The sequence below is a fragment of the Diabrotica virgifera genome, chromosome 6 (assembly GCF_917563875.1).
Source record: "Diabrotica virgifera virgifera chromosome 6, PGI_DIABVI_V3a".
Lineage (NCBI taxonomy): Eukaryota > Metazoa > Arthropoda > Insecta > Coleoptera > Chrysomelidae > Diabrotica > Diabrotica virgifera.
This window is the reverse complement of record NC_065448.1, coordinates 25,754,926-25,781,019: the sequence shown is the minus strand read 5'-3', so window position 1 is coordinate 25,781,019 and position 26,094 is coordinate 25,754,926. Positions and strand designations below refer to the sequence as shown.

The following is a 26,094-nucleotide window of genomic DNA, read 5'->3' as shown; positions in this document are numbered from 1 at the left end:
ACTGCCCGACTGCCTGATCGCCCTGATTTTGTCTGTCAAGTATGGAAAACCGGGATGAAGACGGAAAAAAATACGAACAAATCCTTAAAGACAGAAAAATTTAAAGGGTAAGGAAGATAAAAGAAATAAACCATTTTAATAAAACTAATGTATAATAGGTACCTAATTATACAAGTTGATCTAAGTTTAATAAATAACAACTTACCTTTCACTTAAGTTCCAGCAGTTGGGATTGATACAAGCAAACAAATAAAGAGTACGGTGAACAGTAATATTCTCTAATGGAGCATAAACTTGCACAACCAAAGGTCTTGGAAGCTGGCATAATGGACAAATTGGAGGATCCAATTTTATATTTGATGGATAATCCTAAAATTGAAATAAATAATATTAGGTACCTATGTAATATTACATAACAGATATTTTATTTCGTTACAAGTGTAGGGGGTGTAACTCAGTGGTAGAGTGTCTGCTTCGCATGCAGAAAGTCCTGGGTTCAAATCCCAGCTCCTCCAAGACTTTTTTATTTTTTTTGTTCAAAAACTATATTATTAAATTAGATGCATGATTGTTTAAAGCATTATTAAGAGTAGTATTCGTGTATTAATTACCACTTTTACTCTTTTTGTTAACTTAAAATGGCAACTTTACTAGATAAATAAAAATGTTACTCACTGGCTTTCCTCCGATTTTGTTAACGGTAAAGTTGACTTGATTCTTGTATTTTTCACTAATGGGTTCATCTTCGAATCCAAGTAACATGCCAAAAATATTCTTTTCCATTATTTTAGCCAAAATTTAAGCAAAAAACAGCTGATCGATGGATGGCGCTCTGAAATTAGTCAACCAAACATACACATACGAAAAATATTGTCCATAACCAAACTCTTGCCGAGCATGCTAAACATGCGCAGATCATCCAATGTTTTTATCGATTTATTTAAATCCATGTATGGGTTATCTAATCGCTCAGAAGATCAGCATTTAAGATACCCAATAAATATTAACACACACCTAAACAGTTTAATAATTCTTGATACTTTATTTGATATAATTAATAATTGAAAATTACAAAGAATAAAACATTTTTGGGTTCTTTATTTAGAGTGTAAGAGCAATTAGAATCTTTTACATTCTGTTACTAAGATACATCATCCACAAAGAAAACATATTTATATGTTTTCTCATATAAATCATATTTATATGATTTATAATCATATAAATAAAATGATTAGATTACATTACGGCTTTATGAGAAGAACAGGTGTTAACCAAATACAAACTTTATACGCTAATATCTCTTAGATCTTATAAACTATTGAACATGTTGGGATTTTAAAAACACTGAAAATGTTAGAATTAGCACTGTTTTCAAGACCAAAAATATGATATTATGAAATATGAAGTACATACATAGTAGGAGAAAGATTCAGATTTTTTTATCTCGTCGGTAATAGGTGTTGCATAAGAGAAGGTAAAAATTTACTTATTTATTGACATTTGACATATTTTGATGTTTTTATTTAAGAAACGTTAAGTGAGGTTAGGTTAGATCTAAATGAAAATTTTATTATTTAGGATAGAAATTTTCAATGAAATAATTATTAATTAGAATAATTTTTTCCTGATTTATAACCATGACAGAAGACGTCCAAAGACATTCTGTTCACACTCTTGTGTTCAGGTCTTTAAAACGATCTCATGATATGTTTTTAGCCAACCAAGGAATTCTGCCATCAATTGATGATACTGCGTAAGTTTTTAATGCTTATATTATGTATTTCGTTGTGGAAACCGTTTTCGTCGCTCTTTCTCTTATTTATATAATGTGAAATAGCTTCAATAGCATAGTAAATTCAATGTACTATAAGACTATTTTGACCATCTAAACAAAAACTCCTGTCCTGACTCAAAATCGTTCATTCAGGGTAATTGCGTTGTTTCGGCTTTTTTCCATTATGAGTTCGCTGTTTTCATCCTCTACATCACTCTATTCTCCCAGTCACCTGCTCTGATGTCTCTATCATGGCATTTCCTACACAACCATCTCATAGCAGGTCTTCCTTTCCGCCTTCTTCCCATGTCCTAGTCCAATATATTATTCTTTTAAGCCACCTGTGCATTCTTTGTACATGCCTGTACCATTGGCATGGCAGGGCTCTGTTTTCCAACCTTTTTTGTAATTATTGAGCATTCTAGTTCCATATTTCCTCTGTTCTTATTCTATTCTTTCTGGTGATTTGTACACATCTTCTCTTCTTCTTCTTCAGCCTCCAGTAATCCAACTTTGGACATAGGCCTCCCCCAATTCAATCCAGTGTTGTTTATTTTTCGCCACCTGTTTCAGTTGTGTCCTCCAAACTTCTTTATGTCATCGGCCCATCTCATTTGTGGCCTTCCTCTACTTCTTCTTCCTAACCACGGTCTCCATTGTTGTATTTCGTGATTCCATCTTTTATCCTTCAGTCGGGCATTGTGTCCTGCGAAGCTCCACTTTAATTTGGCGGCATGTTCTCCTGCGTCTTTTACTTTGGTTTTGCTTCTAATCAGGCCCGGCCCTAGGGATTTTGCCGCCCTGGGCAAGATTGGCGACCACCGCCCCCTCCCCTTGGTAGATCCATGACTCACCACCTTCCTTCAGCGATCGCCAACTTAAACCACGATTGTATTTTTATTGATGTGTGCTTTGTGCTAAATTATTTAATACGCCATTTTCCACTTTATTTGAACGATACACGCTTAAAAACACATCTATTTGCAATATTTTCATGAAATTTTACTACATTACTATAAATTAACATCTTTTAATATCCAAAAACTCACCATCCATATCAATAATTACACACTTACTTTTTTAAGTAAGTAAGTAGAACTCTTCGTTCCTTGGCACGGGAAAAAATCATTTAATAATTCTCCAAGGTCCAAGGATTCAGCTATTTCGTGTTTAATAGATATTGTCGCTAGAGCACTCGAACGTTCCTGGGATGTAGTTGATCTTAAGTAATTTTTTATTAGTTTTAGGTTTGAAAAGCTTCTCTCTCCAGAGGCTACTGTCACTGGTAGGGTTAATAAAATCCTCAACGCAACACTAACTTTGGGTGCGGAATCAAAATCATAGTCTCTAATCATTTTCAGGGTCTCTAGAGGTGTACTCTTGGGCTTCACAATCGTGGAAATTACTTTGAGTTCATCTTTTAGATCAGCATAATTTACACCTTTTGACTCATCAAAAGTTGAAGCATCACATCAATAATAACATTGTTACCTATCACAGTAGTAGTGTCATCAGTAGCTGACATAGATGCTAATGATTGTCCCAAATGTCTGTCGTTGGACTGAGAGGGAGCGGCAGCAGACATGTATGCTGATGATTGTCCTAGCTAGATGACTGTCGTTGGACTGAGAGGGGGCGGCATCAGACGTTGATGCTGATGATTTCCTAGGTGACTGTCGTTGGACTGGGAGGAACGGCAGCAGACGTGGATGCAGATGATAGGCCTAGGTCTGGGTGAATATTGACAGACTCAAAAGGAGCGACAACCGCTGTATGTTCTCTAGGTTGAGCAATATTGTCAGCATCGGTGTGTAACGGTTTTAAAAATTTACCTATAAAAATTTTAAGCCTTTTGTTTCAATCTCCTTCTCTGCCCTCTTTTTTCTGTACTGACTACCAGAAAGACGTTTTCTACCATCCATTACTGCACGTACACAATTATTTTTAATAACACTAAACACTTCTAACATTATAACACCCCTCTGGGAGGGGTAGTTCTGAGCCCACAATTCTTATGCGAGGAAGAAGAAGGCGGTGTTGTCGATTTCCCGTCGAATGAACCTTGCAATTGTTATTGTTTGACTTATTTAATTCTCGTATTTACAGTTGCATTTTTGCCGCTCATGTTCATAATATTGATGTTTTATAATATTAAAAACATAATTTATTATTTCTTTAATTTAAAAAAATTGCTGTGTTCTAAAATTTGCCGCCCTGGGCAGCCGCCCAGTTCGCCCACCCCTGGGGCCGGGGCTGACTTCTAATCCATGTATTTGTTTTTTTGTCTATGAGCCTCACCCCGAGCATTGATCTTTCCATTGCTCTCTGTGCCTTTACTATTTTATCCATATTGGCCTTGGTGAGTGTCCACGTCTGTGGACCATACGTAAGTATAGGGAGGATACACTGATCATAAACTCTGGTTCTCAAATATTGTTCTATTTTAGTGTGTGTTTTTCAAGATCCAACTCAGTTTTCCAAATCCTGCCCACACTAAACGGCAGTTTGATTTTCTTTGTTAACTTTCATTATCTGTCCCAGGTAGATGTATTCGCTTACTGTTTATAAATCTATGTCATTCAACATTATTTTTGTAATGTTCGGTGTATTTGTCATTACTTTTGTTTTTTCCAAGTTCATCTTAAGACCTACTTTTTCTGAAGCTTGAAATAGTTCATCGTGGTCTGTAATTCTTCGAAACTTGTAGCGAATATTACAATGTCATCAGCATATCTCAAATGACTCAGTTTTCTTCCATTAACATTTATTCCTTTATCTACCCAGTTAATGTCTTTGAACACTTCTTCAAGTCCCAGTGTGAACAGCTTTGGTGAAATAACGTCTCCCTGGCGAACTCCTCTGTTGATTGGTATAGCTTTGGTTTTCTCATCTATTTGTATTTTCATTGTAGCTTTCTTATAAATATTATGTATGAGCATTCTGTATCGAGAATCTATCCTGCAGTTGTTCATAGCTCTCTCTATTGCCCAAACTTCTATGGAGTCGAATGCCTTTTCATAATCAACGAAGCCAATGTATAAGTTCAAGTGATATTCATTGGCTTTCTCTAGAGAAAGCCAACACATCTTCTCATAAAGTCCAAGTCAACTGTTTGATAATTGCGTTTAAAAATTAAGTATATGTTTTAGAGAAAAAATACGAAGGTTGGTTAAGGCAAGAGACTCTTATGGTATGGTATTCGATGACGTTAAAAGAATGCAAGCCATGAAAAACCTGAGGGACGCTGAAGCTGGTCCAAATCCACCCCCTCCTGGAACAGCAGAGACTCCAGATGGTCAGCCAGCAGACAGTGCAGTGGTTCCTTACACTGATAATAGTTTAGTATTAAAAAGCCAACAAAATACTAATCAGAATCAATTGAGTAATCAATTGAAAAGGGCACCTACAATGCCAAAACCAAAATGGCACGCTCCATGGAAACTGTACAGAGTAATTGCTGGACATTTGGGGTGGGTGAAATGTGTGGCTGTAGAACCAGGAAATGAGGTATGTAAATGTTTATCAATCAATTTAGAGATTAAACCCGTTGACACAATCTCTTGATATTCATCAGTATACTGTAGTATAAATTTATAGTATAAAGGTAGTATTAAAGATACATTCTGAACCAGACGCTTTTTGCAGCAATCCACTTTGGTTCAGTCACAGAATATTAACTCACCAATACAGAATGCGTATCTGGCTCTTTTGAGTCTACATTTTATTTTCCGTGAATGATCCCAGTCTTTATTCAATGTACAGCCTAGATAGGCCAATTGAAGGGTTTGGTGCAATAACCGGTCAAAGACCACTTTTGTCGAAATTAAGTTTATGACATTTCTTGCCTTTAAAAATACCTTGGCACAGTTTGTAGTAAAATCCGTACATATACTGTGTAAGAAATTCAATGTAGAACAACATGGACGGTTATTGCACCAAAACTGTTAATAGCATAGTCCTTAGGATCGATATATGCACATATTCCTCAAAACTATGCAATCTGCATGTGGACGGTTATTGCATCAATTTTGGTACTCATTCTATACCTGGGTTATTTGTACTTCCATATTTTTTATTCACTTGTGTAACCTTGTTTTACATGTCTCTAGTCCTTACATTAATATACTGTTGCCTGCATATCTTATGTTGTTTGTGCCTTCACGCTACGCCCTTGGTGTTTACCAAGGTTTTAATTTCCCATCACTGAGATCAACCTATTGTACTAGTCTATCATCCCCTCCCATATGAAAATTATTATATGTAGCATAGTCTTAAGTCAAAGACCTAACAACTATCATTAAATAGCTATTTGTATAACAAGGGAGGAAAGTGCTAGTTTTCCTCCCGAGAATGAAGTTTACTGCCCGACGCGTAGCAGAGGGCAGTAATCATTCATGGGAGGAAAAGGCACTTTACTCCCATGTTATACATATGGTTTTTCCACCTTCCTCAAATAACAAGTCATTTTTTCATTTTTACTTAATTTATTTATGTAACTAACCAACAAAATTTATTAGAACTAAAACTAACAAATAGGTACAATATAACTGTCAACTGTCAAATATACCTAAGTCAAATTAATAATGTAAACATTGTTAAATCAAAATAACAATTTACTTTTTACAATTGTTGTTTACGTTGTTGTTTTAACAATTGTTAAATCAAAATAACAATTTACTAGGTGGAAAACTTTTTTACGTAGGTATAATAGGGAACTTGCATAAATTTTTAAATTCGAAAAAAATGTTATAAATCACAACAGAACATAATTTAAAACATGTATCAAAGATAAAAAATTTTTGTAGGTCTTTCATTTAGCCCCCAAAGGCGATTAAAAATTCAAATTAAAACAGGTGGCCTAAAACGCGTCGTGACGTCATTCGTTTGTACATTTACATTTTTCCAACAAAGTAAACAGAATTTTAAATTAGACGTTATAAACGTCAGTAGAAAATACATTTATTTGACGTTACAAGTGTTTTGATCATTTGAACTATTCATAGAAAACTGTACTTTTACAAAATTGTTTTATTTTCCGTAGTAAACCTTCTTTCCTTTCCTTCAATAACTATATCAAACTCCAATGTCAACGTATATATTATTACAATGACATACGATAAATGTTAATAGAATATAAATATTTTTCCTTTATTTCGCGACGAGGTATACCAAAATAGGTGGAGGCCAATAAACTAAAGAAGAAGAAGAATAATATACCTAATTATAACCATAAACGGAACCATATAATTAAACTAAGTGACGTCACGGGCCGTTTGACCTATTTTAAGATACCGAAGAATTTAAATTTGTACTTCTAAGTTATTATGAGTTTTTGAAGCATGAAATTTTGGAAATCTCATTTTTATACAAAACTGAACATTATTATGTAATAAAAAAAAATGTGCAAGTTCCTTATTATGTCAGCCTTAGATTTTAATAACATATATTTTTTCAGTGGTTTGCTACAGGAGCAGCAGATAGAATTATAAAAATTTGGGATTTGGCTACAGGCCAGTTAAAAGTTTCACTAACTGGACATGTCAGTACAGTCCGAGGTTTGGCCATTAGTCCTAGACATCCTTACTTGTTTAGTTGTGGCGAGGATAGACAAGTGAAATGTTGGGATCTTGAATACAATAAGGTCAGTAAAAATCATATTTCTGGATGTTTCCATTAAACCAATTAATTCAATATTTGAGAGATTTGTTCAATAAATATGCATTCTTTATTTTCTAGGTTGTCAGGCATTATCATGGGCATTTGTCAGCTGTATATTCATTATCACTTCATCCCACAATTGATGTACTGTTGACAGCTGGTCGAGACTCTACTGCCAGAGTGTGGGATATGCGGACCAAAGCTAATATTCATACACTGACAGGTCATACACATACTGTTTCGACAGTCATTTCCCAAGCAACAGAGCCTCAGGTAAATTATTTTCAATTATACTAGAGATAAAAAATTGTTCTATTCATTAATTGCATCAACATCATTTATGTATTCCTTTTATTCAGTGAGGTTCACAGGTTGTTCAGGGAACACTTTTCAATTTCTTATTTAATTCAATTTAGTATTGCATACTCTATAACTATGTATAAATGATTGTATATTTTAGGTTATTACTGGATCACACGATTCCACCATTAGATTATGGGACTTAGCAGCAGGAAAATCTATTTGTACATTGACCAACCACAAGAAAAGTGTGAGGGATATCGTTTTTCATCCAACTTTGTAAGTAAAACTAGCCATTGTGCGATTAATAACTGTATGCAACTATGTGCGATTAATAACTGTATCTTTTTTTATTGTACATATTTATTTTTAATGCGTTTAATACTATAGCTTTAATATATATTGGCTTAATGGCTCAAAGAGCTGGTAGAATCAGTTCAAAGTAAGTCATTTACTAGTACAGTGAGAGGCAGTCTTACTTACTTAATCCGTGGCGTTACAACCCTTTGTGGGTTTTAGCCAACTCGATAACATGCCTCCATTGCTCTCTGTCTTGAGTAGTATCGATCTAATTCTCCACGTCTATAGCTTTAAGTTTTCCTGCTACATTATCTCACCACCGGAGTCGAGAGCGTCCACATGGTCTTCTTCCTGGTTGGACCGCTTCCCATACCAGCTTTACTATTCTTTCATCAGAATGTCTTCTGAGGTGTCCTACCTATTAGAGTCTTCTGGAGTTTATTTGTTTTATTATGTTAGTTTCTGGGTATACTTCTTTGAGCTCTTTGTTAGTTTTTTTTTTATTTAGCGTATGGCTTAAGTACGTCACAGAATATATTTAGATTTATGCATTATACAATGCATCACAAACAGATGTCCAGTTGTTTTATATATTCCATTGACCCTTCGGTTGCCATTACAAAGTCTATAGGGTCGCCTGTGTATGCTCTGCGTGGGCAGTTCTGAACAATGTCACTGATCGTCTGTCTTGCAGCGCCGCAGTCACAAGAAAGCGAGGTAAGGTTACCCCATCTGTAGAGGAAGTCGGCGCATCTTCCACACTTTGTTCGATTCGATGTCCGGTAGACTATGGTAATGCGGATCTCTCTTACTTTCCCAATCTTCTCTCCATCGGGTATTTGAGTCAAAGTTGGATTGCTGTAGCGCTTGAGCAGATTGTAGAGGGGGTTACCTGGATCGGAGACGGTTTCCAAGAATATCGGGGATGTCGTTGTGGACTAGAAGCTGGCGACTGTCCATTATTTTGTTATATTCTTTAACCAATGCATGTTCGCGGCGTAGGTTGGGTGGTGCTATATTACTAAGGGTAGGTAGCCACATTGTAGGGGTGGGCTTAATTGTGCCTGTTATCATACACATAGCACGGTTTAGTTGGGTGTCGACCAGGTGAGTGTGCCTGCTATTTAGCCACACTGGTGCACAGTATTCTGCCACCGGATATATCAGGCCAAGAGCAGAGGATCTTAAAGTTGATGCTGTGGACCCCCATGTAGTGCCGCAGAGTTTCTGTATTATATTGTTGCGTGTTTTCAATTTTGCTGCTGTTTTCGTCAGGTGTTCTCTGAATGTGAGCATTCTGTCTAGAGTAGAGTAACCTCAAGGTATTTCGGGTATTTATTGTGTAACAGCTTGTTATTAAAATACACTCGCAATTCTCTGTTTGCCATCTTGTTGTTGAGATGAAAAGCTGATACTTCAGTTTTTGTAGTACTTGGTTGTAGTCTCCATTTCTTAGGGTATTCGCTGAGGATGGATAAGTCATTCGTGAGAGTGATTTCTGTAGTTTCTAAAGATTGGTGGCTTGTTGCAAGGGTCCAGTCGTCAGCATATCCAAACTTCCGAGATTCGGTTTCAGGCATGTCAGCAATATAGAGGCTGAAAAGTAAAGGGGCAAGGACAGAACCCTGTGGAAGGCCATTGTTAAGTTTCATCTGTCTACTCGTCTCCTTTCCCATTATAACCTGGAAGGCTTTGTTTGTCAGCATGTTGTCAATGAGGTTAATTATCTTTCTGCAGGGGATAATACGGGCCAGTTTATATATTAATCCCTGTCTCCAAACAGTATCATATGCTGCTGTTAGATCTATAAATACTTTTGCTGATTTTGTTTCTTTTGAAAACTAGGTTCTATAAAAGTTGTTAATGACAGTTTATGTCAGCCAGTTAGTCTCTTTGTTAGTTCTTATCCTATATTGTCCTGCTGCTTTATCAAGAACAGGCCCAAAGATTTTTCCCCCTTCTTTGGGATTTTTCTTTCCTTAACGGAAAGGGACAGGGTCTTACAGCATCTAATTTATGTTTATTTAAACTGTTTGCCTTGATTGATATGCTTGCTTTGTAATATTCTAATGTTTATAATATTTTCAGAAATATGTTCGCTTCCGGATCACCTGACAACATAAAGCAGTGGAAATGTCCCGAAGGAAAGTTCATTCAAAACTTATCTGGCCACAACACTATCATAAACTGCCTGGCAGTAAATCCAGAAGGCGTTTTAGTATCCGGGGGAGACAACGGCACTCTTCACTTTTGGGACTGGAGAACCGGATACAATTTTCAAAGGTTGCAGGCCCCTGTCCAACCAGGATCTATGGATAACGAAGCTGTCATATTTGCGATGACTTTCGATAATTCTGGATCTAGGTTAATAACAACAGAGGCTGATAAGACTATAAAAATTTATAAGGAAGATGATACAGCAACTGAGGAGTCGCATCCGATCAACTGGAAGCCTGATATTCTTAAGAGAAGAAAATTCTAACGTGTTCTTTTACTTTTTTATCGGTTTATGTGATAAACATTCTTACAAAGGATACAAAGTTTTTTAAGTATGAATAATTATTGTATTTTAAAGATAAGTGATTGTAATATAATTTTTTACCATACGATTTTTTTTAATCAAGTGAGGATTTTTATGCAGGTATTAAAAATATGCTTATTATTTTACATGCTATGCATGTGTTTGTAACTGTTTGATTCCCTCTCAGTTCAGGTCAGCTCACTTTCTCTGCTAATATAACTAACCATAACCTCCTGGCATCTGGATCATTAGGCCCTGACATGAAAATTTTACAACAGTGAATAGAGGACCTTTGAAAAATCTGTTTGTGTTTATATATTATGCATTCTGCTGATACTGTGTTAAAAAGATCTAATCTTAGAGAAAGTGGTGTTCCAAAAATATTTCCAGGACATCCAAAATATTTGACAAATCAAGAAGATGGTGCTATAAGGAACAGTCTCACAAAAAAAGATAATTATAAATAGGCAGCAACAACAACAAGACATGGCTTCAAGTGATGTGATAGTGGATTTTCATCAAGAAGAAAATCACATTTATTTTTATCTAATATAACTCTTTAAAAATTGTATTCTTCCCGCTATAGGCCCTCTATTTGACAGATCGGCAGTGTTGCGACATATACTAATCTCCATCTTGCAGGTTTCTTTAATTTTGTAACTTTTTAAAATGGTACGACACTTTTGAACATTAGCAGTGAAACACTCACAGCTTTAGGTCTGGATCCCGCGTATGAAAAAAAAGCTGATTAATAGCAAGCTGAAAATTTGTTAATAGCTTAAGGGTGTCTAGTCGGACAAACTTTGATATATGGGAACACTGGAACAGGGGAAGTTTTAATTGTGGAACAGGTTAAAAATTTGAAACGGTCAGACCACGAAAACGGCACATGTATTTTGTCCGACAGAACAGACTTAAACTCTCCCAACAGAGATTAAACTCTCATGCAAAAATCAGACTGCTATTTATCACCAAATGGGCGTTTTATTGAGTGGAACATGTAGAATATGTCAAATGACAGGAATGATGACAGGTGATAAATAGCAGTCTGATTTTTGCATAAGAATTTAATCTCTGTTCGGAGAGTTTAAGTCTGTTCTGTCGGACAAAATAAACGTGCCGTTTTCGTGGTCTTATCGTTCCAACTTTTTAACCTGTTCCACAATTAATACTGCCCCTGTTCCAGTGTTCCCATATATCAAAGTTTATCCGACTAGACACCCTTAAGCTATTAACAAATTTTCAGCTTGCTATTTATTAATCAACTTTTTTTTCATACGCGGGATCCGGACCTACTTGAAATAGTTCTGGGTTAAGAACTATCCAGGTTTAGTAACTGACGTAACAATAAAGGATAAATTCAAACACTTTTTAAAACTGAACAATTTATTATTGCTAGTGCGTTTATTGCCAATAAATAATATAAAATGAATCACTTGACTTTCTTTTTACCTACTTCCGTTTTCTTCATTTTACTATTTTGGAGACTTATACCTACATACTGGAATCCTAATATCAATAACATTTGTACTATATTAAATAACACCATTTGGGGTATGCTAAGAACTTTATATATTGGATATAGCCATACTCCATCCCTGAGGTATATGGAAAAATACCTGAAATAAAAAAAAACAAAGTATAATTTTTTTTTTAATTTAGTTGCTGTTTCTGTTATATTCATTTTAGAATAATAGTCCAGGATCTGTTTTGAGATGGACGTTGAGAGGTGACTATTTTTTTTTGCAGAAATTGCTTGGAATTAACCCATATAATAATAATTGAGTTATCCTCCCACTCAAAAAGGTACGGAACACTGTTTAAATAATCAAAATGTCAAAACATGAAGGAAAAATTAGATTTTTTCTTCGTTTCTTGATTATAACTTTAATAGTATTCATTTTCGAGAAAAGTTGCACTAAAATAAAAGTTGCTTAATTAAATTTCCTACAATATAAGATTGGTTAAATTTTTTTTAAATTGTTACCCTTGTTGTAAAATAGCAATAATTGCGAAAAACCTTAAAAAACAAGTATTTGCATTTTACGTTTTTCAACTATTTCTGCTACACTTAGGACCTTCATATTTCACCCAGAAAAACTTTATGATATGATAAAACAATACTGTAAATTTAGTTAAGATCGGTTTAACCCGCCATTACACGCGCTATGAGGGAATCCCTCACCATATTTGTTTATAACCAATGAAATTGTGTAAACTAATACGATAACCTTAAGCACCCAGGAATGCCTTTAGCATGGTTCATGAGAGGGTATGAAAAAGTTATAGAATATTTCAGGCGGTCAGTGTGCTGTGTGATAGTTGAAAGAAGAGACATCCCTCTTTAAGTGAGGGAATTCCTCACTGCGCGTGCAATCACGGTGAAATCACGTTTCTGTTATCTCAAAGAAACTTTTAGGTTTTTATTTAATATTTAGGTAGGTTTAATTAAAATATGATTGTTTGGATTAGGTTAGGAACAGTGGCACACCGAGGGGGGTTTGGGGGTTAAAATCCCACCCAGAGCATATAGAAATATATATAAAAGAAAGTAGGAAAATGTAACTTGTCTTTTACAAATAATACAAAAAACTTTCGGTGTCCAAACAAACCCCCCCCCCCAGAGGAAAATTCTTCTAGGTGCGCCACTGGTTAAGAACCGATTTTTAAATTTACCTATTCTAATTGGGAAATAAGCCACAATTTAACTTGAAAAATTAATTTTATTGACGTTTCGAATTCCACCCCGGACGTCGTTATCGAAATACAAAATATTAATAGTTAATTACATAAATGCCACAAAGAAATAGCTTCAGAACAGTTGTTAATTTTAATTTGTATTTTTAGTAAAATGAATTCGCGTAAAGAACGTTAATTTCTTCAGTGGCTTGCTGAAATTGAAAATTAAGAAAATTTGCTTTTTGATCTATATTATTTTTACTTTTGTTTTGTTAAATTAATAAAAAAATTGGTTTGCGAGACTTTCTATAATATGTGAGTACAACCCATTTTATATTTATACATGTTGACATTCATTCTTCCTCGAAATAAGTCGAATTTATGTAGGTGAGGGCGACGCTCATACGCGTGCAACCACGTCACAATAGAAGACGCGTGTAACGGCGGGTTAATAGACTTTGCAAATAAAAATTTTGCAATCCAGCTTTCGCAAAAAAAAATCATTTTTTCAAAATGTTGCAGGACTGAAAATAAAGCAGATAGTAAGTTATTTTTTTTTATAAATAGAAGAATACTGCACCTTTCATTTGCAATTTGCAAAATTAAAATCGGTTAACTACCACGGCGTCAAGAATTTTTTTAAATAAACATTAATTTTTGGTGCAACGCGCAGGACAGCGGTGTTCGATTCACACAAGTTGATTTCCACCAAAATTTATTCCAATCTTTATCTAATATATTATTTTCTTACTCTATATTTTGTTGTATTTAAATACTTTAATTCCACAAAAATCAAACTAGATAATTTGATTATTGTTTGTGAAAAATTATTTAAACAATTGCATATGTTTAAAAATAATACACTTTTCTTTTCTAAGTTAAAATATATGAACAAAGAAAGTATTTGCTAAAAAAAGTGTTATTTCAAAGGACAGAGTATGTGTTTTTATTTTGCAATAAACAAATTTATTTATTTATTTCGAAATGTACTAAAAATTAAAATTTATCAATCATTATCAAAGGTCATTAGAATGTCCAATCAGAGCGAACGTATCCGTTGTCCTGCGCGTAGCATCAAAAATGAATGTTTATTTAAAAAAATTCGTGACGCCGTCCGTGGTAGTTAATTTTTCAAATTTTAATTTTAATTTTGCAAATTGCAAATGAAATGTACAGTATTTTTTATATGTAAAAAAAATTCAACTTGCTGTCTGCTTTATTTTCAGTGCTGCAACATTTTGAAAAAATGAAAATTTTTTGCGAAAGCTGGATTGCAAAATCTATTAAACCGATCTTAATGAAATTTACCGTATTGTTTTATCATATCATAAAGTTTTCTGGGTGAAATATGAAGGTCCCAAGTGTAGCATAAATGGTTGAGAAACGTAAAATTCGAATACTTGTTTTTTTATGGTTTTATCGAAATTATTGCTATTTTGCAACAAGGGTGACAATTTTTAAAATTTCCAGTTAATCCTATATTGTAGGAAATTTAATTACGCAACTTTTCTCGAAAATGAATACAGTAGAACCCCGCAAATCCGAACTAATTGGGGGGACAGCCTGTTCGGATTCCGAAAAGTTCGGATTATCCGAAAGTTAGCCTAAGAAGCTAACGAAGATGATTTTTAAAAGATTTGGACTGCCACTGATCCCTTTATGAAACTCTATCCGCACGTTTATGCCTCCAATATTCTAAAGCTGAAAAATATTTAGATCACTGAAATATTAAATCGCTAACGCCAGTAGTTTTGTTTCGTCACGGGACATGGGAATTCGGCCATGTAAATGATTCATTTAATTTGTAATCTGGATATTGATTACACTATGTTTCTCATGTTTCTTATCTTTTTCAATGTTTTCGTTCATAGTATACCATGGAAAATGTGTATTATGCACATTCCTGTATTGATTGTGTTTAGTCTAACTCGACGCTTTTATTCACCCATTAGTGTTCCAGTGTTTAATACTGTAGGTAGCATCTTACGTAATTATTTTCTCACATAGTAAACATGTTTTTAAATTTTTATTTTGAATTTTTAAAATTTTTTTTCACTTTCCGTTGGTTCGGATTTGCCGAAAGTTCGGATTTGCGGGGTTCTACTGTACTTTTAAAGATATAATCAAAAAACCAAGAAAAAAATCGAATTTTTCCTTCATTTTTGACATTTTGATTATTTAAACAATGTTCCGGACCTTTTTGAGTAGGAGGATAACTCAAATATTATTATATGAGTTATTTTCAAGCAATTTCTGCAAAAAAATATGAGTCATCTCTCAACATCCAAATGTATTAATATTTTTACAGATGCGCCCTGGTCTATAATTATACAGGTTGATAATATTCCTATTATCAATGTTCCGGTAAACAATATAACATATTTGAAAGACATCGGATTTTGTTTTTACGAGGCACGGGGTGGGGGAACTTTTAGCGAATATTGTTATAGCAGTGGCGGCTTGTCAGGGTCGGCAGTGCCGACCCACACATTTATGGACACATTATAGATTTTTTTAAATACCTATAGAAGTTAATCAGAGTTGATGATATTCGTTTCTGTGAAATAAAAATAGTATCTGTGAGATAATACAGACTAAATTGTATTCATTGTTTTTAAAATAATTCGAACGATCTGATACGTTAAGTGATCCCTGTGCGCTGTGCGTAAGAGACTTTTCAAATTAAGGATCCTAGTCAGCCATACACCCGACTGCGATTGTGTGAATTCATGGCCCGCTTCGGCTAGCTGTACCCAGTTGAGCATTTGCTTGTAATAAGACGCTATGAAATATTAGTCGATAGGCAACCAATTATACATTCCCCGTATTTATTTGAATGACAAGTACGGCAGAAAAACAATCTGCCGAGCACAGCGGTGATCTGCAAACGGCCACAAAACACGTATTTGGACGTTGAGATTTAATTTGGACGTTGAGAGGTGACTCATATTTGTTTGCAGAAATTGCTTGAAAATAACTCATATAATAATATTATTTGAGTTATCCTCCCACTCAAAAAGGTCCGGAACACTGTTTAAATAATCAAAATGTCAAAAAATAAACGAAAAATTCGACTTTTTTCTTCATTTTTTGATTATAACTTTAAAAGTATTCATTTTCGAGAAAAGTTGCACTGACATAAAAGTTGCGTAATTAAATTTTCTACAATAAAGGATTAGCTAAAAATTTTAAAAATTGTCACCCTTGTTGCAAAATAGCAATAAATGCGAAAAAATCATAAAAAACAAGTATTCGCATTTTACGTTTTTCAACCGTTTATGCTACACTTAAGACCTTCATAATTTTACCCAGAAAAACTATATCATATAATAAAAAAAATACTGTGAATTTCATTAAGATCGGTTCACTAGATTTTGCAAGATAAATTTTGCAATCCAGCTTTCGCAAAAAAATTAATTTTTTCAAAATGTTGCAGAACTGAAAATAAAGCAGACAGCAAGTTGAATTTATTTTTACGTATAGAAGAATACTGTACCTTTCTTCTATATGTAAAAAAATTCAACTTGCTGTCTGTTTTATTGTCAGTACTGCAACATTTTGAAAAAATTAATTTTTTTTGCAAAAGCTAGATTGCAAAATTTATTTTTCAAAATGTTTTGAATCTATCTTAATGAAATTTACAGTATTGTTTTATTATAGTTATCATAAAGGTTTTCTGGTTAAAATATGAAGGTCGTAAGTGTTAGCATAAATGGTTGAAAAACGTAAAATGCGAATACTTATTTTTTATGTTTTTTTCGCAATTATTGCTGTATTGCAACCAGGATGACACTTTTTAAAATTTTTAACCAATCCTATATTGTAGGAAATTTAGTTACCCAACTTTTATGTCAGTGTAACTTTTCTCAGAAGTGAATACTTCTGAAGTATTCAATACTTGAATACAAGGAATTTTCAAAATATCTATTAGACAAGTTCATTAAAAATTATCCATCATTCTTTATTCAAATAAAATAAGAAAATGGATTAACAGTTTTATATGCTGATCTAAATATTTTCGGAAGGTGGGATAAGTTACAAAATATGTTTAATTTTATATACTGCAATTCATTAGGTATGTACAACAAACTTTTCCCGAATTTAATAAATTATTGTGCTCAAATGTGGGCAAATTCTGCCTCAAATGAACGGGATTTCTCTTGTCTCAAAAAAGTCAAAACGTATTGTTGAAACACCATGAAACAAGAGAGAATGTCAAACTTGTCTCAAATGTCAATAGAAAAAAACTTTTAAAACCTCTCCAAAACAATAATAAATTTTACAATGACGTTATAACCCATTTTGCTACTTCGAAACAACATAGACTAGAGTTAATTTATAAACAGGTTTACAAAAAAAAACAAAAAAAAATAAAAAAAAAACAAAAACCAAAAATCTTCTATGAAATTGAAGCCTTTTAATTAGATGGCATACCTATCTGAGGAGACAAAACCTTGCCGACCCTGTCCCTAAAACCACGAGCCGCCACTGTGTTATAGTAAAGAATTAATTTCCATTTCCAAGGCAGATGAAAACCTTCTGCTTATATTTGAACGAAGGATCCTGAGAGGAATATTCGGTAGCATCTGTGAAAATTGTGTTTGGAGGAGGATGGGACCGTGCAAGTTCGGCAAAGCGACCTCTATTTCTACGCACTGTACTTTTATTCGCACTTTTAATTATATTGGCCAATTATATTAGTCCTGGTTGCTGGATAATTGTCAAGGCCATAGTCCAAAAAAATAATAAGAAGAAAAAATAAGATGCAGGTTATGTTATGCAAACGTAAACAATTGTATGTAGTAAATAAAATTAGTTATTAAAATGCAGTACTGCAAGCAAAATACAATTAATTAAATTTACCTTTATATAATAATTGCATATCATATCAATATTGTGGAGCAATATATAATTTTTCTGCTTCAATGACAGACGGTATGAAATATACGTCAATTTGACAATTTCAATTGACAATATGAATTATTTAAGATAGTTGCAATATTTCTACGCGACTCGCGCACGGTCGTTTCTCGTTTCCCTTCCAAGTACATAAACAAAAATTTGGTGGTAAAGACGTAGTATCTCTTATAAGAATAGGAAGACTAAGATGGGCAGGACATCTAGCAAAATCACAGCAGAACAACCGTCCTAGAAGAATCCTTATGCCACAACCTGTGGGAAGTAGAAATAGGGGTAGGCCAAAACTGAGATGGAAGGATGGTGTGGATGAAGATGGGAGAAAAATTACCAAAGATGATCAGGGCGAACAAAAACAAAATTTATGTAATTTAATGTTTTGTAATTTGATAACATGTAGGTATAAAGAAAAATTTGGAAGTACACCGCAAGAAAGGCTGAGAGAAACAAATGACATGGGGGGAACAATTAAGAGAGATTTCAAGAGAAGAACTGGTACAAAGTAGAAGCGATACGAAAATTAAAGATAGGTAAAGCTCCAGGGGAGGATGAAATTGCACCAGAAATGATCAAATACTTAGGAGAGAAAGGGAAAGACTGGCTGTGGATAATATGCAAAGATGCATGGAAGGAGAAAATGATCCCAAAAGATTGGGAAACAATTTCATACTACCAATATACAGGGTGTAACAAAAATACAGGTCATAAATTTAATCGCGTATTCTGGGACCTAAAATAGTTCGATTGAACATAACTTACCTTAGTACGAATGTGCACGGAAAAAAAGTTACAGCCCTTTGAAGTTACAAAATGAAAATCGATTTTTTCCAATATATCGAAAACTATTAGAGATTTTTTATTAAAAATGGACATGTGGTATTGTTATGGCGGTAGTATTTTAAGAAAAGATTATAATGAAATTTGGACACCCCATAAACATTTTATGGGGGTTTGGTTCCTTTAAACCCCCCCCCTCCCTCCCCCCCAAACTTTTGTGTACGTTTCAATTTAATTATTATTGTAGCGCCATTAGTTAAACACAAGTTTTTAAAAACTTTTTTGTATCTTAGTACTTTTTCCAAAAGTCAGTTTTTATCGAGATATTTGAATATTTGTCAAATCCACCACATATTTGTATATGGTAAAGTACGATTATGGAGACTTGGTAATAATATGAAAATTTATTTATGATTTACATTTTTAGGTATATTTGGAACCATATTAAAAAAGAAGCCACATCTCGATAAAAGATGCTTTATCAAAAAAATACAAAGAGGCAAAAAAGTTTTAAAAACACTGTGTTTAACTAATGGTATCGCAGTAATAGTTTAATTGGAACGTACACAAACATTTAGGGGGTTTAAAGGAACAAAACCCTCATAAAATTTTTATGTAAACATATTAAAAAAGAAGCCGCAACTCGATAGAAACTGCCTTATCGAAAAAATACTAAGAGGCAAAAAAGTTTTAAAAATATTTAATGTAACTAATGGCACCAGAATAATAATTTATTTGAAACGGACACAAAAGTTTGGGGGGGTTTAAGGGAACAAAACCCCCATAAAATATTGATGGGGTGCACAAATTTCACTATAAGTTTGCTTTAAGATGTTCTTGCCATAAGAATGCCACATGTCCATTTTCAACAAAAAATCTCTAATAGTTTTCGATATATTCGAAAAAATCGATTTTCATTTTGTAACTTCAAAGGGCTGTAACTTTTTTTGTGTGCATATTTGTACTAAGGTAAGTTAGGTTCATTCGAACTATTTTTGTTCCCAGAATATGTGGTTTAATTTATGACCTGTATTTTTGTTACACCCTGTATAAGAAGGGCGAGGAAATTTGTCACTGACATGCGGAAATAATTGGTCATTTCTTAAATCTCTAAAAAGTGTATGATTTAAACCTACTTCTTCTCTTCTTCCATTGATTGGATGCCCCCAATGTAGGCAATTACGTCTCTGTATTTTTTTACGGCGATAAATTAACCATAAAGCCAAAATTTTTGCCCGATTCATTCTACGCCTTGTGCTCTCTACGACAATAAGACGAATACTGTCGTAAAGTGTGAAAGTCCGATGAGCACGACAAACGGTCGTACGACCGTTTGTCGTGACGACTAAAGTCGTTAAGTATGAAAGAGGCGTATTGGACCCTCCGCTCATACAATCACACGGTTTAGCGAGTAGAGTTTCTAAGCTTGTGAGATTGAGTGGTTTAGTTTAGTATGTTCCTAAACTAACAACGTATCGGGTGTACGCACACGTGCCCGATATTGACAAAATCTCCGCAGCCGAAAAAGTTTTATGTAAGTATAATATGAACTTTGTTTTAACTATTTTCTCAATTATATAAAAAAAACATTATTTACAAAATGTCGTAAAATTTACGACACGCGCCCACTCATGTTATAATATTGTGCGTGCCCGCTCAAAGGTTAATGTACTCAAAAATATGATTTATATACTCACAATGTCTGGTATAATCCAGCATAAAATAATAAAATAGGAGCTGCATTCTTGAATTGCACAAAATTATCTTTCTTTGGCAGCAATATCTCTATAACTAAAGGAATAGCTATGAAAGTATGTAACACATGATTCAACCACGATGGAAAGAATGTGTCCATAACTTTCGGGAATATCAGTTCTCTATCCACAGCCCAGATAGACCAAAACGTAAAAACTACTAATGTGCTGCATGGAAACACGAGGCTGTTGAATATGTAGGCCCTGACTTTGCTGAGGAGATTCTGGACTTTTGATGGTAAGCTCAGAAGTTTTGAGAGTTCATCTAGGACGGCTAGCGAAATGAAGAAGATTTGGAGCATCTGAAACAAAATAAAATACATTACTTTATATGAAAAATTTACAAAGATATTATTAGACGAGTGGCACACCCTTAATTTGAGGCTTAGAAATCGAAAAAGCGACCATGATAGGTGAATGGCAAATTTTAGTCATTCTTTATATTTTCGTGGTCAAAAAAAAAGAAATCACGTTTTTCCTAGAATAATTAAAAGTTGCTCCATTTTTTCTATAAAATATTTTATTCTCTGTACCCTATATTTTAACATAAATTAATTAAAAAGCTAAATTTAAAATTTTGTCACTCAACTTTTGCGATTAAACTTTGCAATTTAGGAATCTGCACCTTTTACTTTAATCAATTCATAACTTTTATTGCAATAACACAGAAAGATTGAAACAGGTTACCTGCAAGTCTTCAGAAAGGTAAGAAATATATACTGTAAAAATTTCAGAAAAAAATATTAAAATGGAACAGAGCTGTAGCGAGTTAAGGCAGAAAAATGTGACTTCATTTTTTTTTATTTTTAGGGCAAAATTGCGATTTCGCCAATGTTCCCCCACGTAAAATTCAAAATAAACCTAATTTTTGTATTCAGCACCATCAAAAATATACAGTAAGACCAAAATTAGCCATTCACCACACCGTGGTCATCACACCACACAGTATATCGAGAAATAAGTTTTTTGGGGGTGTGCCGCTCGTTTATAAAGTCACATAACTTTTTCCTATTGCATATTTTGACTTAAACTTTTCCAGAAAACTTCTTCATGAATTATGTTTTGCTGTTGTGTTGGTTAAAATTATAAACTGAAAAGTTTGCCACTTAACTTATTTAAGCAAACATGAAACTAACGAAATCTGACGACAAAATGTTTAAAAATTAATCGGGTGTCTACGTATTTTCGGCTGCAATGCTATTCAAATGGGTATTCATTTTTTTAGAATCCTGAGAAAACTAATAAGTATTTTTAAATAATTTAAACGCAGAATGAAAGATTACGTTATTAGCAAGGGCCGAAAGTCCCTGAGAACTTTTATAATGTTTATTTTAATAAGTTAAAGGGGTAAAAAATTAAGAGAACATTTAGTGTGATTTTTAATTTCAAATATCTCATTAAAAATAAACTTTTTATTTATTCTAAGAGACTTTCGGCCCTCGGTAATAATTTAGTCTTTCATTCTGCGTTTAAATTTTTTAAAAATATTTATTGGTTTTTTCAGGATACGTAAAAAATGAACACAATGTCCGTGTCAATATTTTCCAAATCTATCTTTATCTTACAACGCACTCAGATATATATGCATATTGTCAGTCAGACAGTGACAATCAGTGACAATTTTAAATATTTGACATGGCATCGGGAATATTTTGAGTTGCTGATTAAATAATATTGATATATAGTGTATTTGATAAATAATTGATTTAAGACGTGAACTTAATAAAAAGTTATTTATTGTGTATTATTTGTGGAAGATCCTAGCAGAGAATACATCAGGATAATATATTCTGTAATCCAAGTATTTTGTTGTTAAAGATGTTCAAAATTGTAAGTGTTCCATAGTAACAATATATTATTAAAACATCACTTTAACACTTTTCCTCTTTTTTCGATTGATTGAGTATTAGTTTTTGTTGTGCATATAAATTATTACAATCACTGAATACATAGTTAGTGAAAAAATTATCACATTATTTATTACCTGAATTAATAATTTGCAATGATACAAACAGTTATCCAAGAACTAGCTATCTCTTTAAGTTAATGATGACATTTTCAAGTAGAATGATATTCTAGTAATGTTTACATATACATACCAGTGTGAATTTTACTACACGTAATTTGCCGTGTAAAGACAGAAAAAGTAGGGAGAGACGTAAAATATTTGCGAATTATGTACCGATGGTCTTAAGAACTTTTTTTTAATTTGTTTAAATATTTTGGACAAAGCAGGACAAAGCTCGTTGTTATCTAAATACTTCAAAGATAGCACAGTAAAACTTTCAAAAGGAAATATTTACAGCGAGGTAAAGTTGAAAAATCATCAAAATTGATTTTTGGCATTATTGTATAAAATTTGATTTTTGAACATGTTACACCAATTCTAGATAAAATTAAACTTCATATTCCGATTCAGCGACCACGAAAACATAAAGAACCCCCAAAATTGGTCATTCACTTTAAAGTTGATTTTCGTGGTCGGTATAACGTAATGTTAGGGGTGCTGCCGCTCGTTAATCATTTTAATTGTAACGGGTAATGTATACTATAAGCTAGAGTCAGAGGTTCCCAAACTTTTTCTCCCGTAGACCCTTTGTCATATTTTTCAAATTTAGATAGACCCCCCGCTGTTCACTTAAAGAAAGAATAGAAAGTAAAATAATATATTCAGTGATAAGAAAAAAATATTTTTCTATGGATGCTATACAATGTGCAACTTCTCTCACTATTTACATACATTTAAAACGAACAATTTCTCAGGCAGTGAGAAAAGTCGGTCATTGCAGTGAGAAATATTTTTTCTCACGGGTTCACCGCCGGTTTACATACATATGATCGCCATTTCCATGGTAACATGCACAATACAAACACAATTATTTTTGTCAAACAAAATGTATTCAAACTTATCAAAAATTACCTTTTAAGACTGTTCAACTGTGAATTATAATTTTAAATAAATAAAGTATATAAATATTAAGAATATTAAATACCTGTGTATATATGTATTTTATTTCAATTTAGGCATATAATATACCTAAAAGCACCTAAATTATTTAATTTTGAAGTTAGAACTCTTGACAAAAACGCATCCATAGAAAAAGTACAGTGTACAACACAAGAGAAAATTACATATTTCTCTCTCGCTTGTTTGCGGTCGTGAGAAATATGTCTTTTTTTCTCTCTTGTTGTACAATATACTATTCTACAGGGTGTATAAATATTTTTATATCGGATAAAATATCGGATATCGGATCGAAAAACTGAAAAATATGTTTTCAATATTTTTCAAAAATCTATCGAATGACACTAAACACGACTCTTCGCTCCACCCCCTGGAAGAGGGGTGGAGGGTAACCTTAAAATCTTATTATTGCAGATTCGGATTCTTTACGTAAAAATAAGCAACTTTTATTCGAGACATTTTTTCAAATTGTGGATAGATGGCGCTATAATCGGTAAAAACGATTTATCGTGATACCATAGGTAAATTATAGAAACGATCTAATATCTCGAGAAATCCACTTCGAAATGAAAACCAAAAACACGTATAATATTTTTCAAAAATCTATCGAATGACATCAAACACGATCCCCAACTTCACACCCTAGAGCAGGGGTCACCAATTAGCGGACCGCGGTCCGCATCCGGACCGTGAGCTACTTTTGTGCGGACCGTCATTAAATTCAGAATATAGCGTTTGGCAATTTTGAAAATGTTTGGCCATGAAATTGTATATTATGTTTGACTCAACTTATGTGTGCGAAGCCGCTTTATCAATAATGAACTTTATTAAAAATCGGTACAGATCTCAGCTAACAGATTAATATCTCATCTCCCCAATGAGAATTAGTTGCACCAAACTCACTCCAAACTTCAGACAGGTTGTACATAACGCCTAGTGAGAACAATAGTGGCGAAACACGAAAATCAACGTTTTTGAGTTAAGTCCATCAATCGACATCTAAATATGCCCTCTTTTATGTGCAATATCGGCTAACAATTATTTAATTTCCTTATTACTAGAGGGCGCCTACAAGTCTTTATGGTATTGTGAATTTGTCAAATATTTTGATGCATTAACGACGAAAGCACACCAAACTTTATATCAACACTGGCGAATCTGTAATTACGCCGTGCCTGCATGTATTTGAAATATTAGATATTTTATTAAAGATAGTAGTACAATGTGCAATAGTGGCGAATGAGCACTTTTGTCTGTGTGGTCGTTTTTGCTTTTGTGTTTTTTTTTATAAAACTTCTTACAGAGAAACTCAGTTTCAATCGTACTTAGAAATAGCAAATCAAGAAAGTGTCTATCCACTTTGGATCAGCATTGTTTAATTCCACACTATCGAGAACCAATATTCATTTCTAAAAAGAAGTCTTACAAAATAAATCAATTCCTTCTACCCACAATCATTTCTTTATTAGTTTGAAATACGAAACATACGTGAGTGAAATGATGAATTTAATTTTACTATTCATAGTTCTTTTGCTTACTTTTTATCTTTTATCATGTTTATCGTTTTCATAATTATTACTTAAGATCTTATTTTGTTATTTTTCTATTGTACTTTAGTTTCATTTTGCGAATAACTGGTGTGTACAATAAAATACTTTATTTGATGCGTTTAATTTATTTTTAAAAGTAAATTTTTTAATTATTTAAAACAGAAACCAAACTGTTGTAGTATAGTAGTAGTAAATAATGGCGTAACGCAGAAAAAAAATCAAAAATAAATAAAATATCCATCTTTTCTTCAAATAAAATTACTTCTACTAATTGGTTTACATATCTAGAAAGCATATTATTAGAAAAATTCTGCAAAATGATTACCTATTAGTCAGTTATACTGTTTAGCAGTTTTATCAAAACTTCAAATACGATTATCTCTAAGGGCCGGTTGTTCGAACGCTAATCAACAATGATCATTATTAAATATTTAATTACTGTCACCAAAACTGTCAATGTCAACTTTGTTTGGGTTGCTGAAAACATAATTAATTACAATTATGAGATTTATTATTAATTATGTTAATAATTATTGTTATATTAATTGATTATAGTCTCAGAATTGTAATTAATTATGTTTTAACAATTGACATTGACAGTAATTAATTATTTGATAATGATCATTGTTGATTAGCGTTCGAACAACCGGCACTAAGGGCCGGTTGTTCGAACGCTAATCAACAATGATCACTATCAAATATTTAATTACTGTCACAACTGTCAATGTCAACTTTGGTTGGGTTGCTGAAAACATAATTGATTATAATTATGAGATTAGTTAATCAATTAACATAACAATTATTAACATAATTGATTAATTAAGTTCATAATTGTAATCAATAATTATGTTTTCAACAACCCAATCAAAGTTGACATTGACAGTTGTGACAGTAATTAA

At 33.2% G+C, this 26,094-nt stretch overlaps 3 protein-coding genes and 1 non-coding gene across 5 annotated transcripts in view; 2 read left to right on the top strand and 2 right to left on the bottom strand.

The window, feature by feature from the left end:
* Positions 1-968, bottom strand: part of LOC114327004 (programmed cell death protein 2-like) — a 157,942-nt gene extending 156,974 nt beyond the window's left edge. The window contains exons 1-2 of the mRNA XM_028275504.2: positions 676-968; positions 206-369 (exon numbers count right to left, since the gene is read on the bottom strand). Coding sequence (XP_028131305.2) covers positions 206-369; positions 676-783 — 272 coding nt within the window. The 5' untranslated portion in view covers positions 784-968. The remainder of the gene's footprint in view (positions 1-205; positions 370-675) is intronic.
* Positions 444-515, top strand: Trnaa-cgc (transfer RNA alanine (anticodon CGC)). Its single transcript has one exon. It is a non-coding gene; the product is annotated as a tRNA-Ala (tRNA).
* Positions 969-1,522: 554 nt separating the features above from the next.
* Positions 1,523-10,638, top strand: LOC114327003 (pleiotropic regulator 1). Its single transcript, XM_028275502.2, has 6 exons — positions 1,523-1,753; positions 4,924-5,281; positions 7,230-7,415; positions 7,511-7,705; positions 7,893-8,011; positions 10,121-10,638. Exons 1-6 carry the CDS (start codon positions 1,638-1,640, stop codon positions 10,512-10,514), a joined length of 1,368 nt encoding a protein of 455 aa, XP_028131303.1. The 5' UTR covers positions 1,523-1,637; the 3' UTR covers positions 10,515-10,638.
* A 1,283-nt stretch (positions 10,639-11,921) lies between these two features.
* LOC126878435 (androgen-dependent TFPI-regulating protein-like) overlaps positions 11,922-26,094 on the bottom strand; it is a 43,451-nt gene continuing 29,278 nt past the window's right edge. For both annotated transcript variants that reach the window (XM_028275493.2, XM_050654872.1), the window contains exons 2-3: positions 20,624-20,982; positions 11,922-12,172 (exon numbers count right to left, since the gene is read on the bottom strand). In XM_028275493.2, coding sequence (XP_028131294.1) covers positions 11,986-12,172; positions 20,624-20,982 — 546 coding nt within the window. In that variant the 3' untranslated portion in view covers positions 11,922-11,985. The remainder of the gene's footprint in view (positions 12,173-20,623; positions 20,983-26,094) is intronic.

What these genes read in the sequence shown, in the direction of transcription:
- LOC114327003 (XM_028275502.2), top strand. Translation starts at nt 1,638, where the DNA reads ATGACAGAAGACGTCCAAAGACATTCTGTTCACACTCTTGTGTTCAGG. An exon ending in CCCAAGCAACAGAGCCTCAG is followed by an intron (nt 7,706 to 7,892) that starts GTAAATTATTTT and finishes TGTATATTTTAG; the next exon opens with GTTATTACTGGATCACACGA. An exon ending in ATCGTTTTTCATCCAACTTT is followed by an intron (nt 8,012 to 10,120) that starts GTAAGTAAAACT and finishes TAATATTTTCAG; the next exon opens with AAATATGTTCGCTTCCGGAT.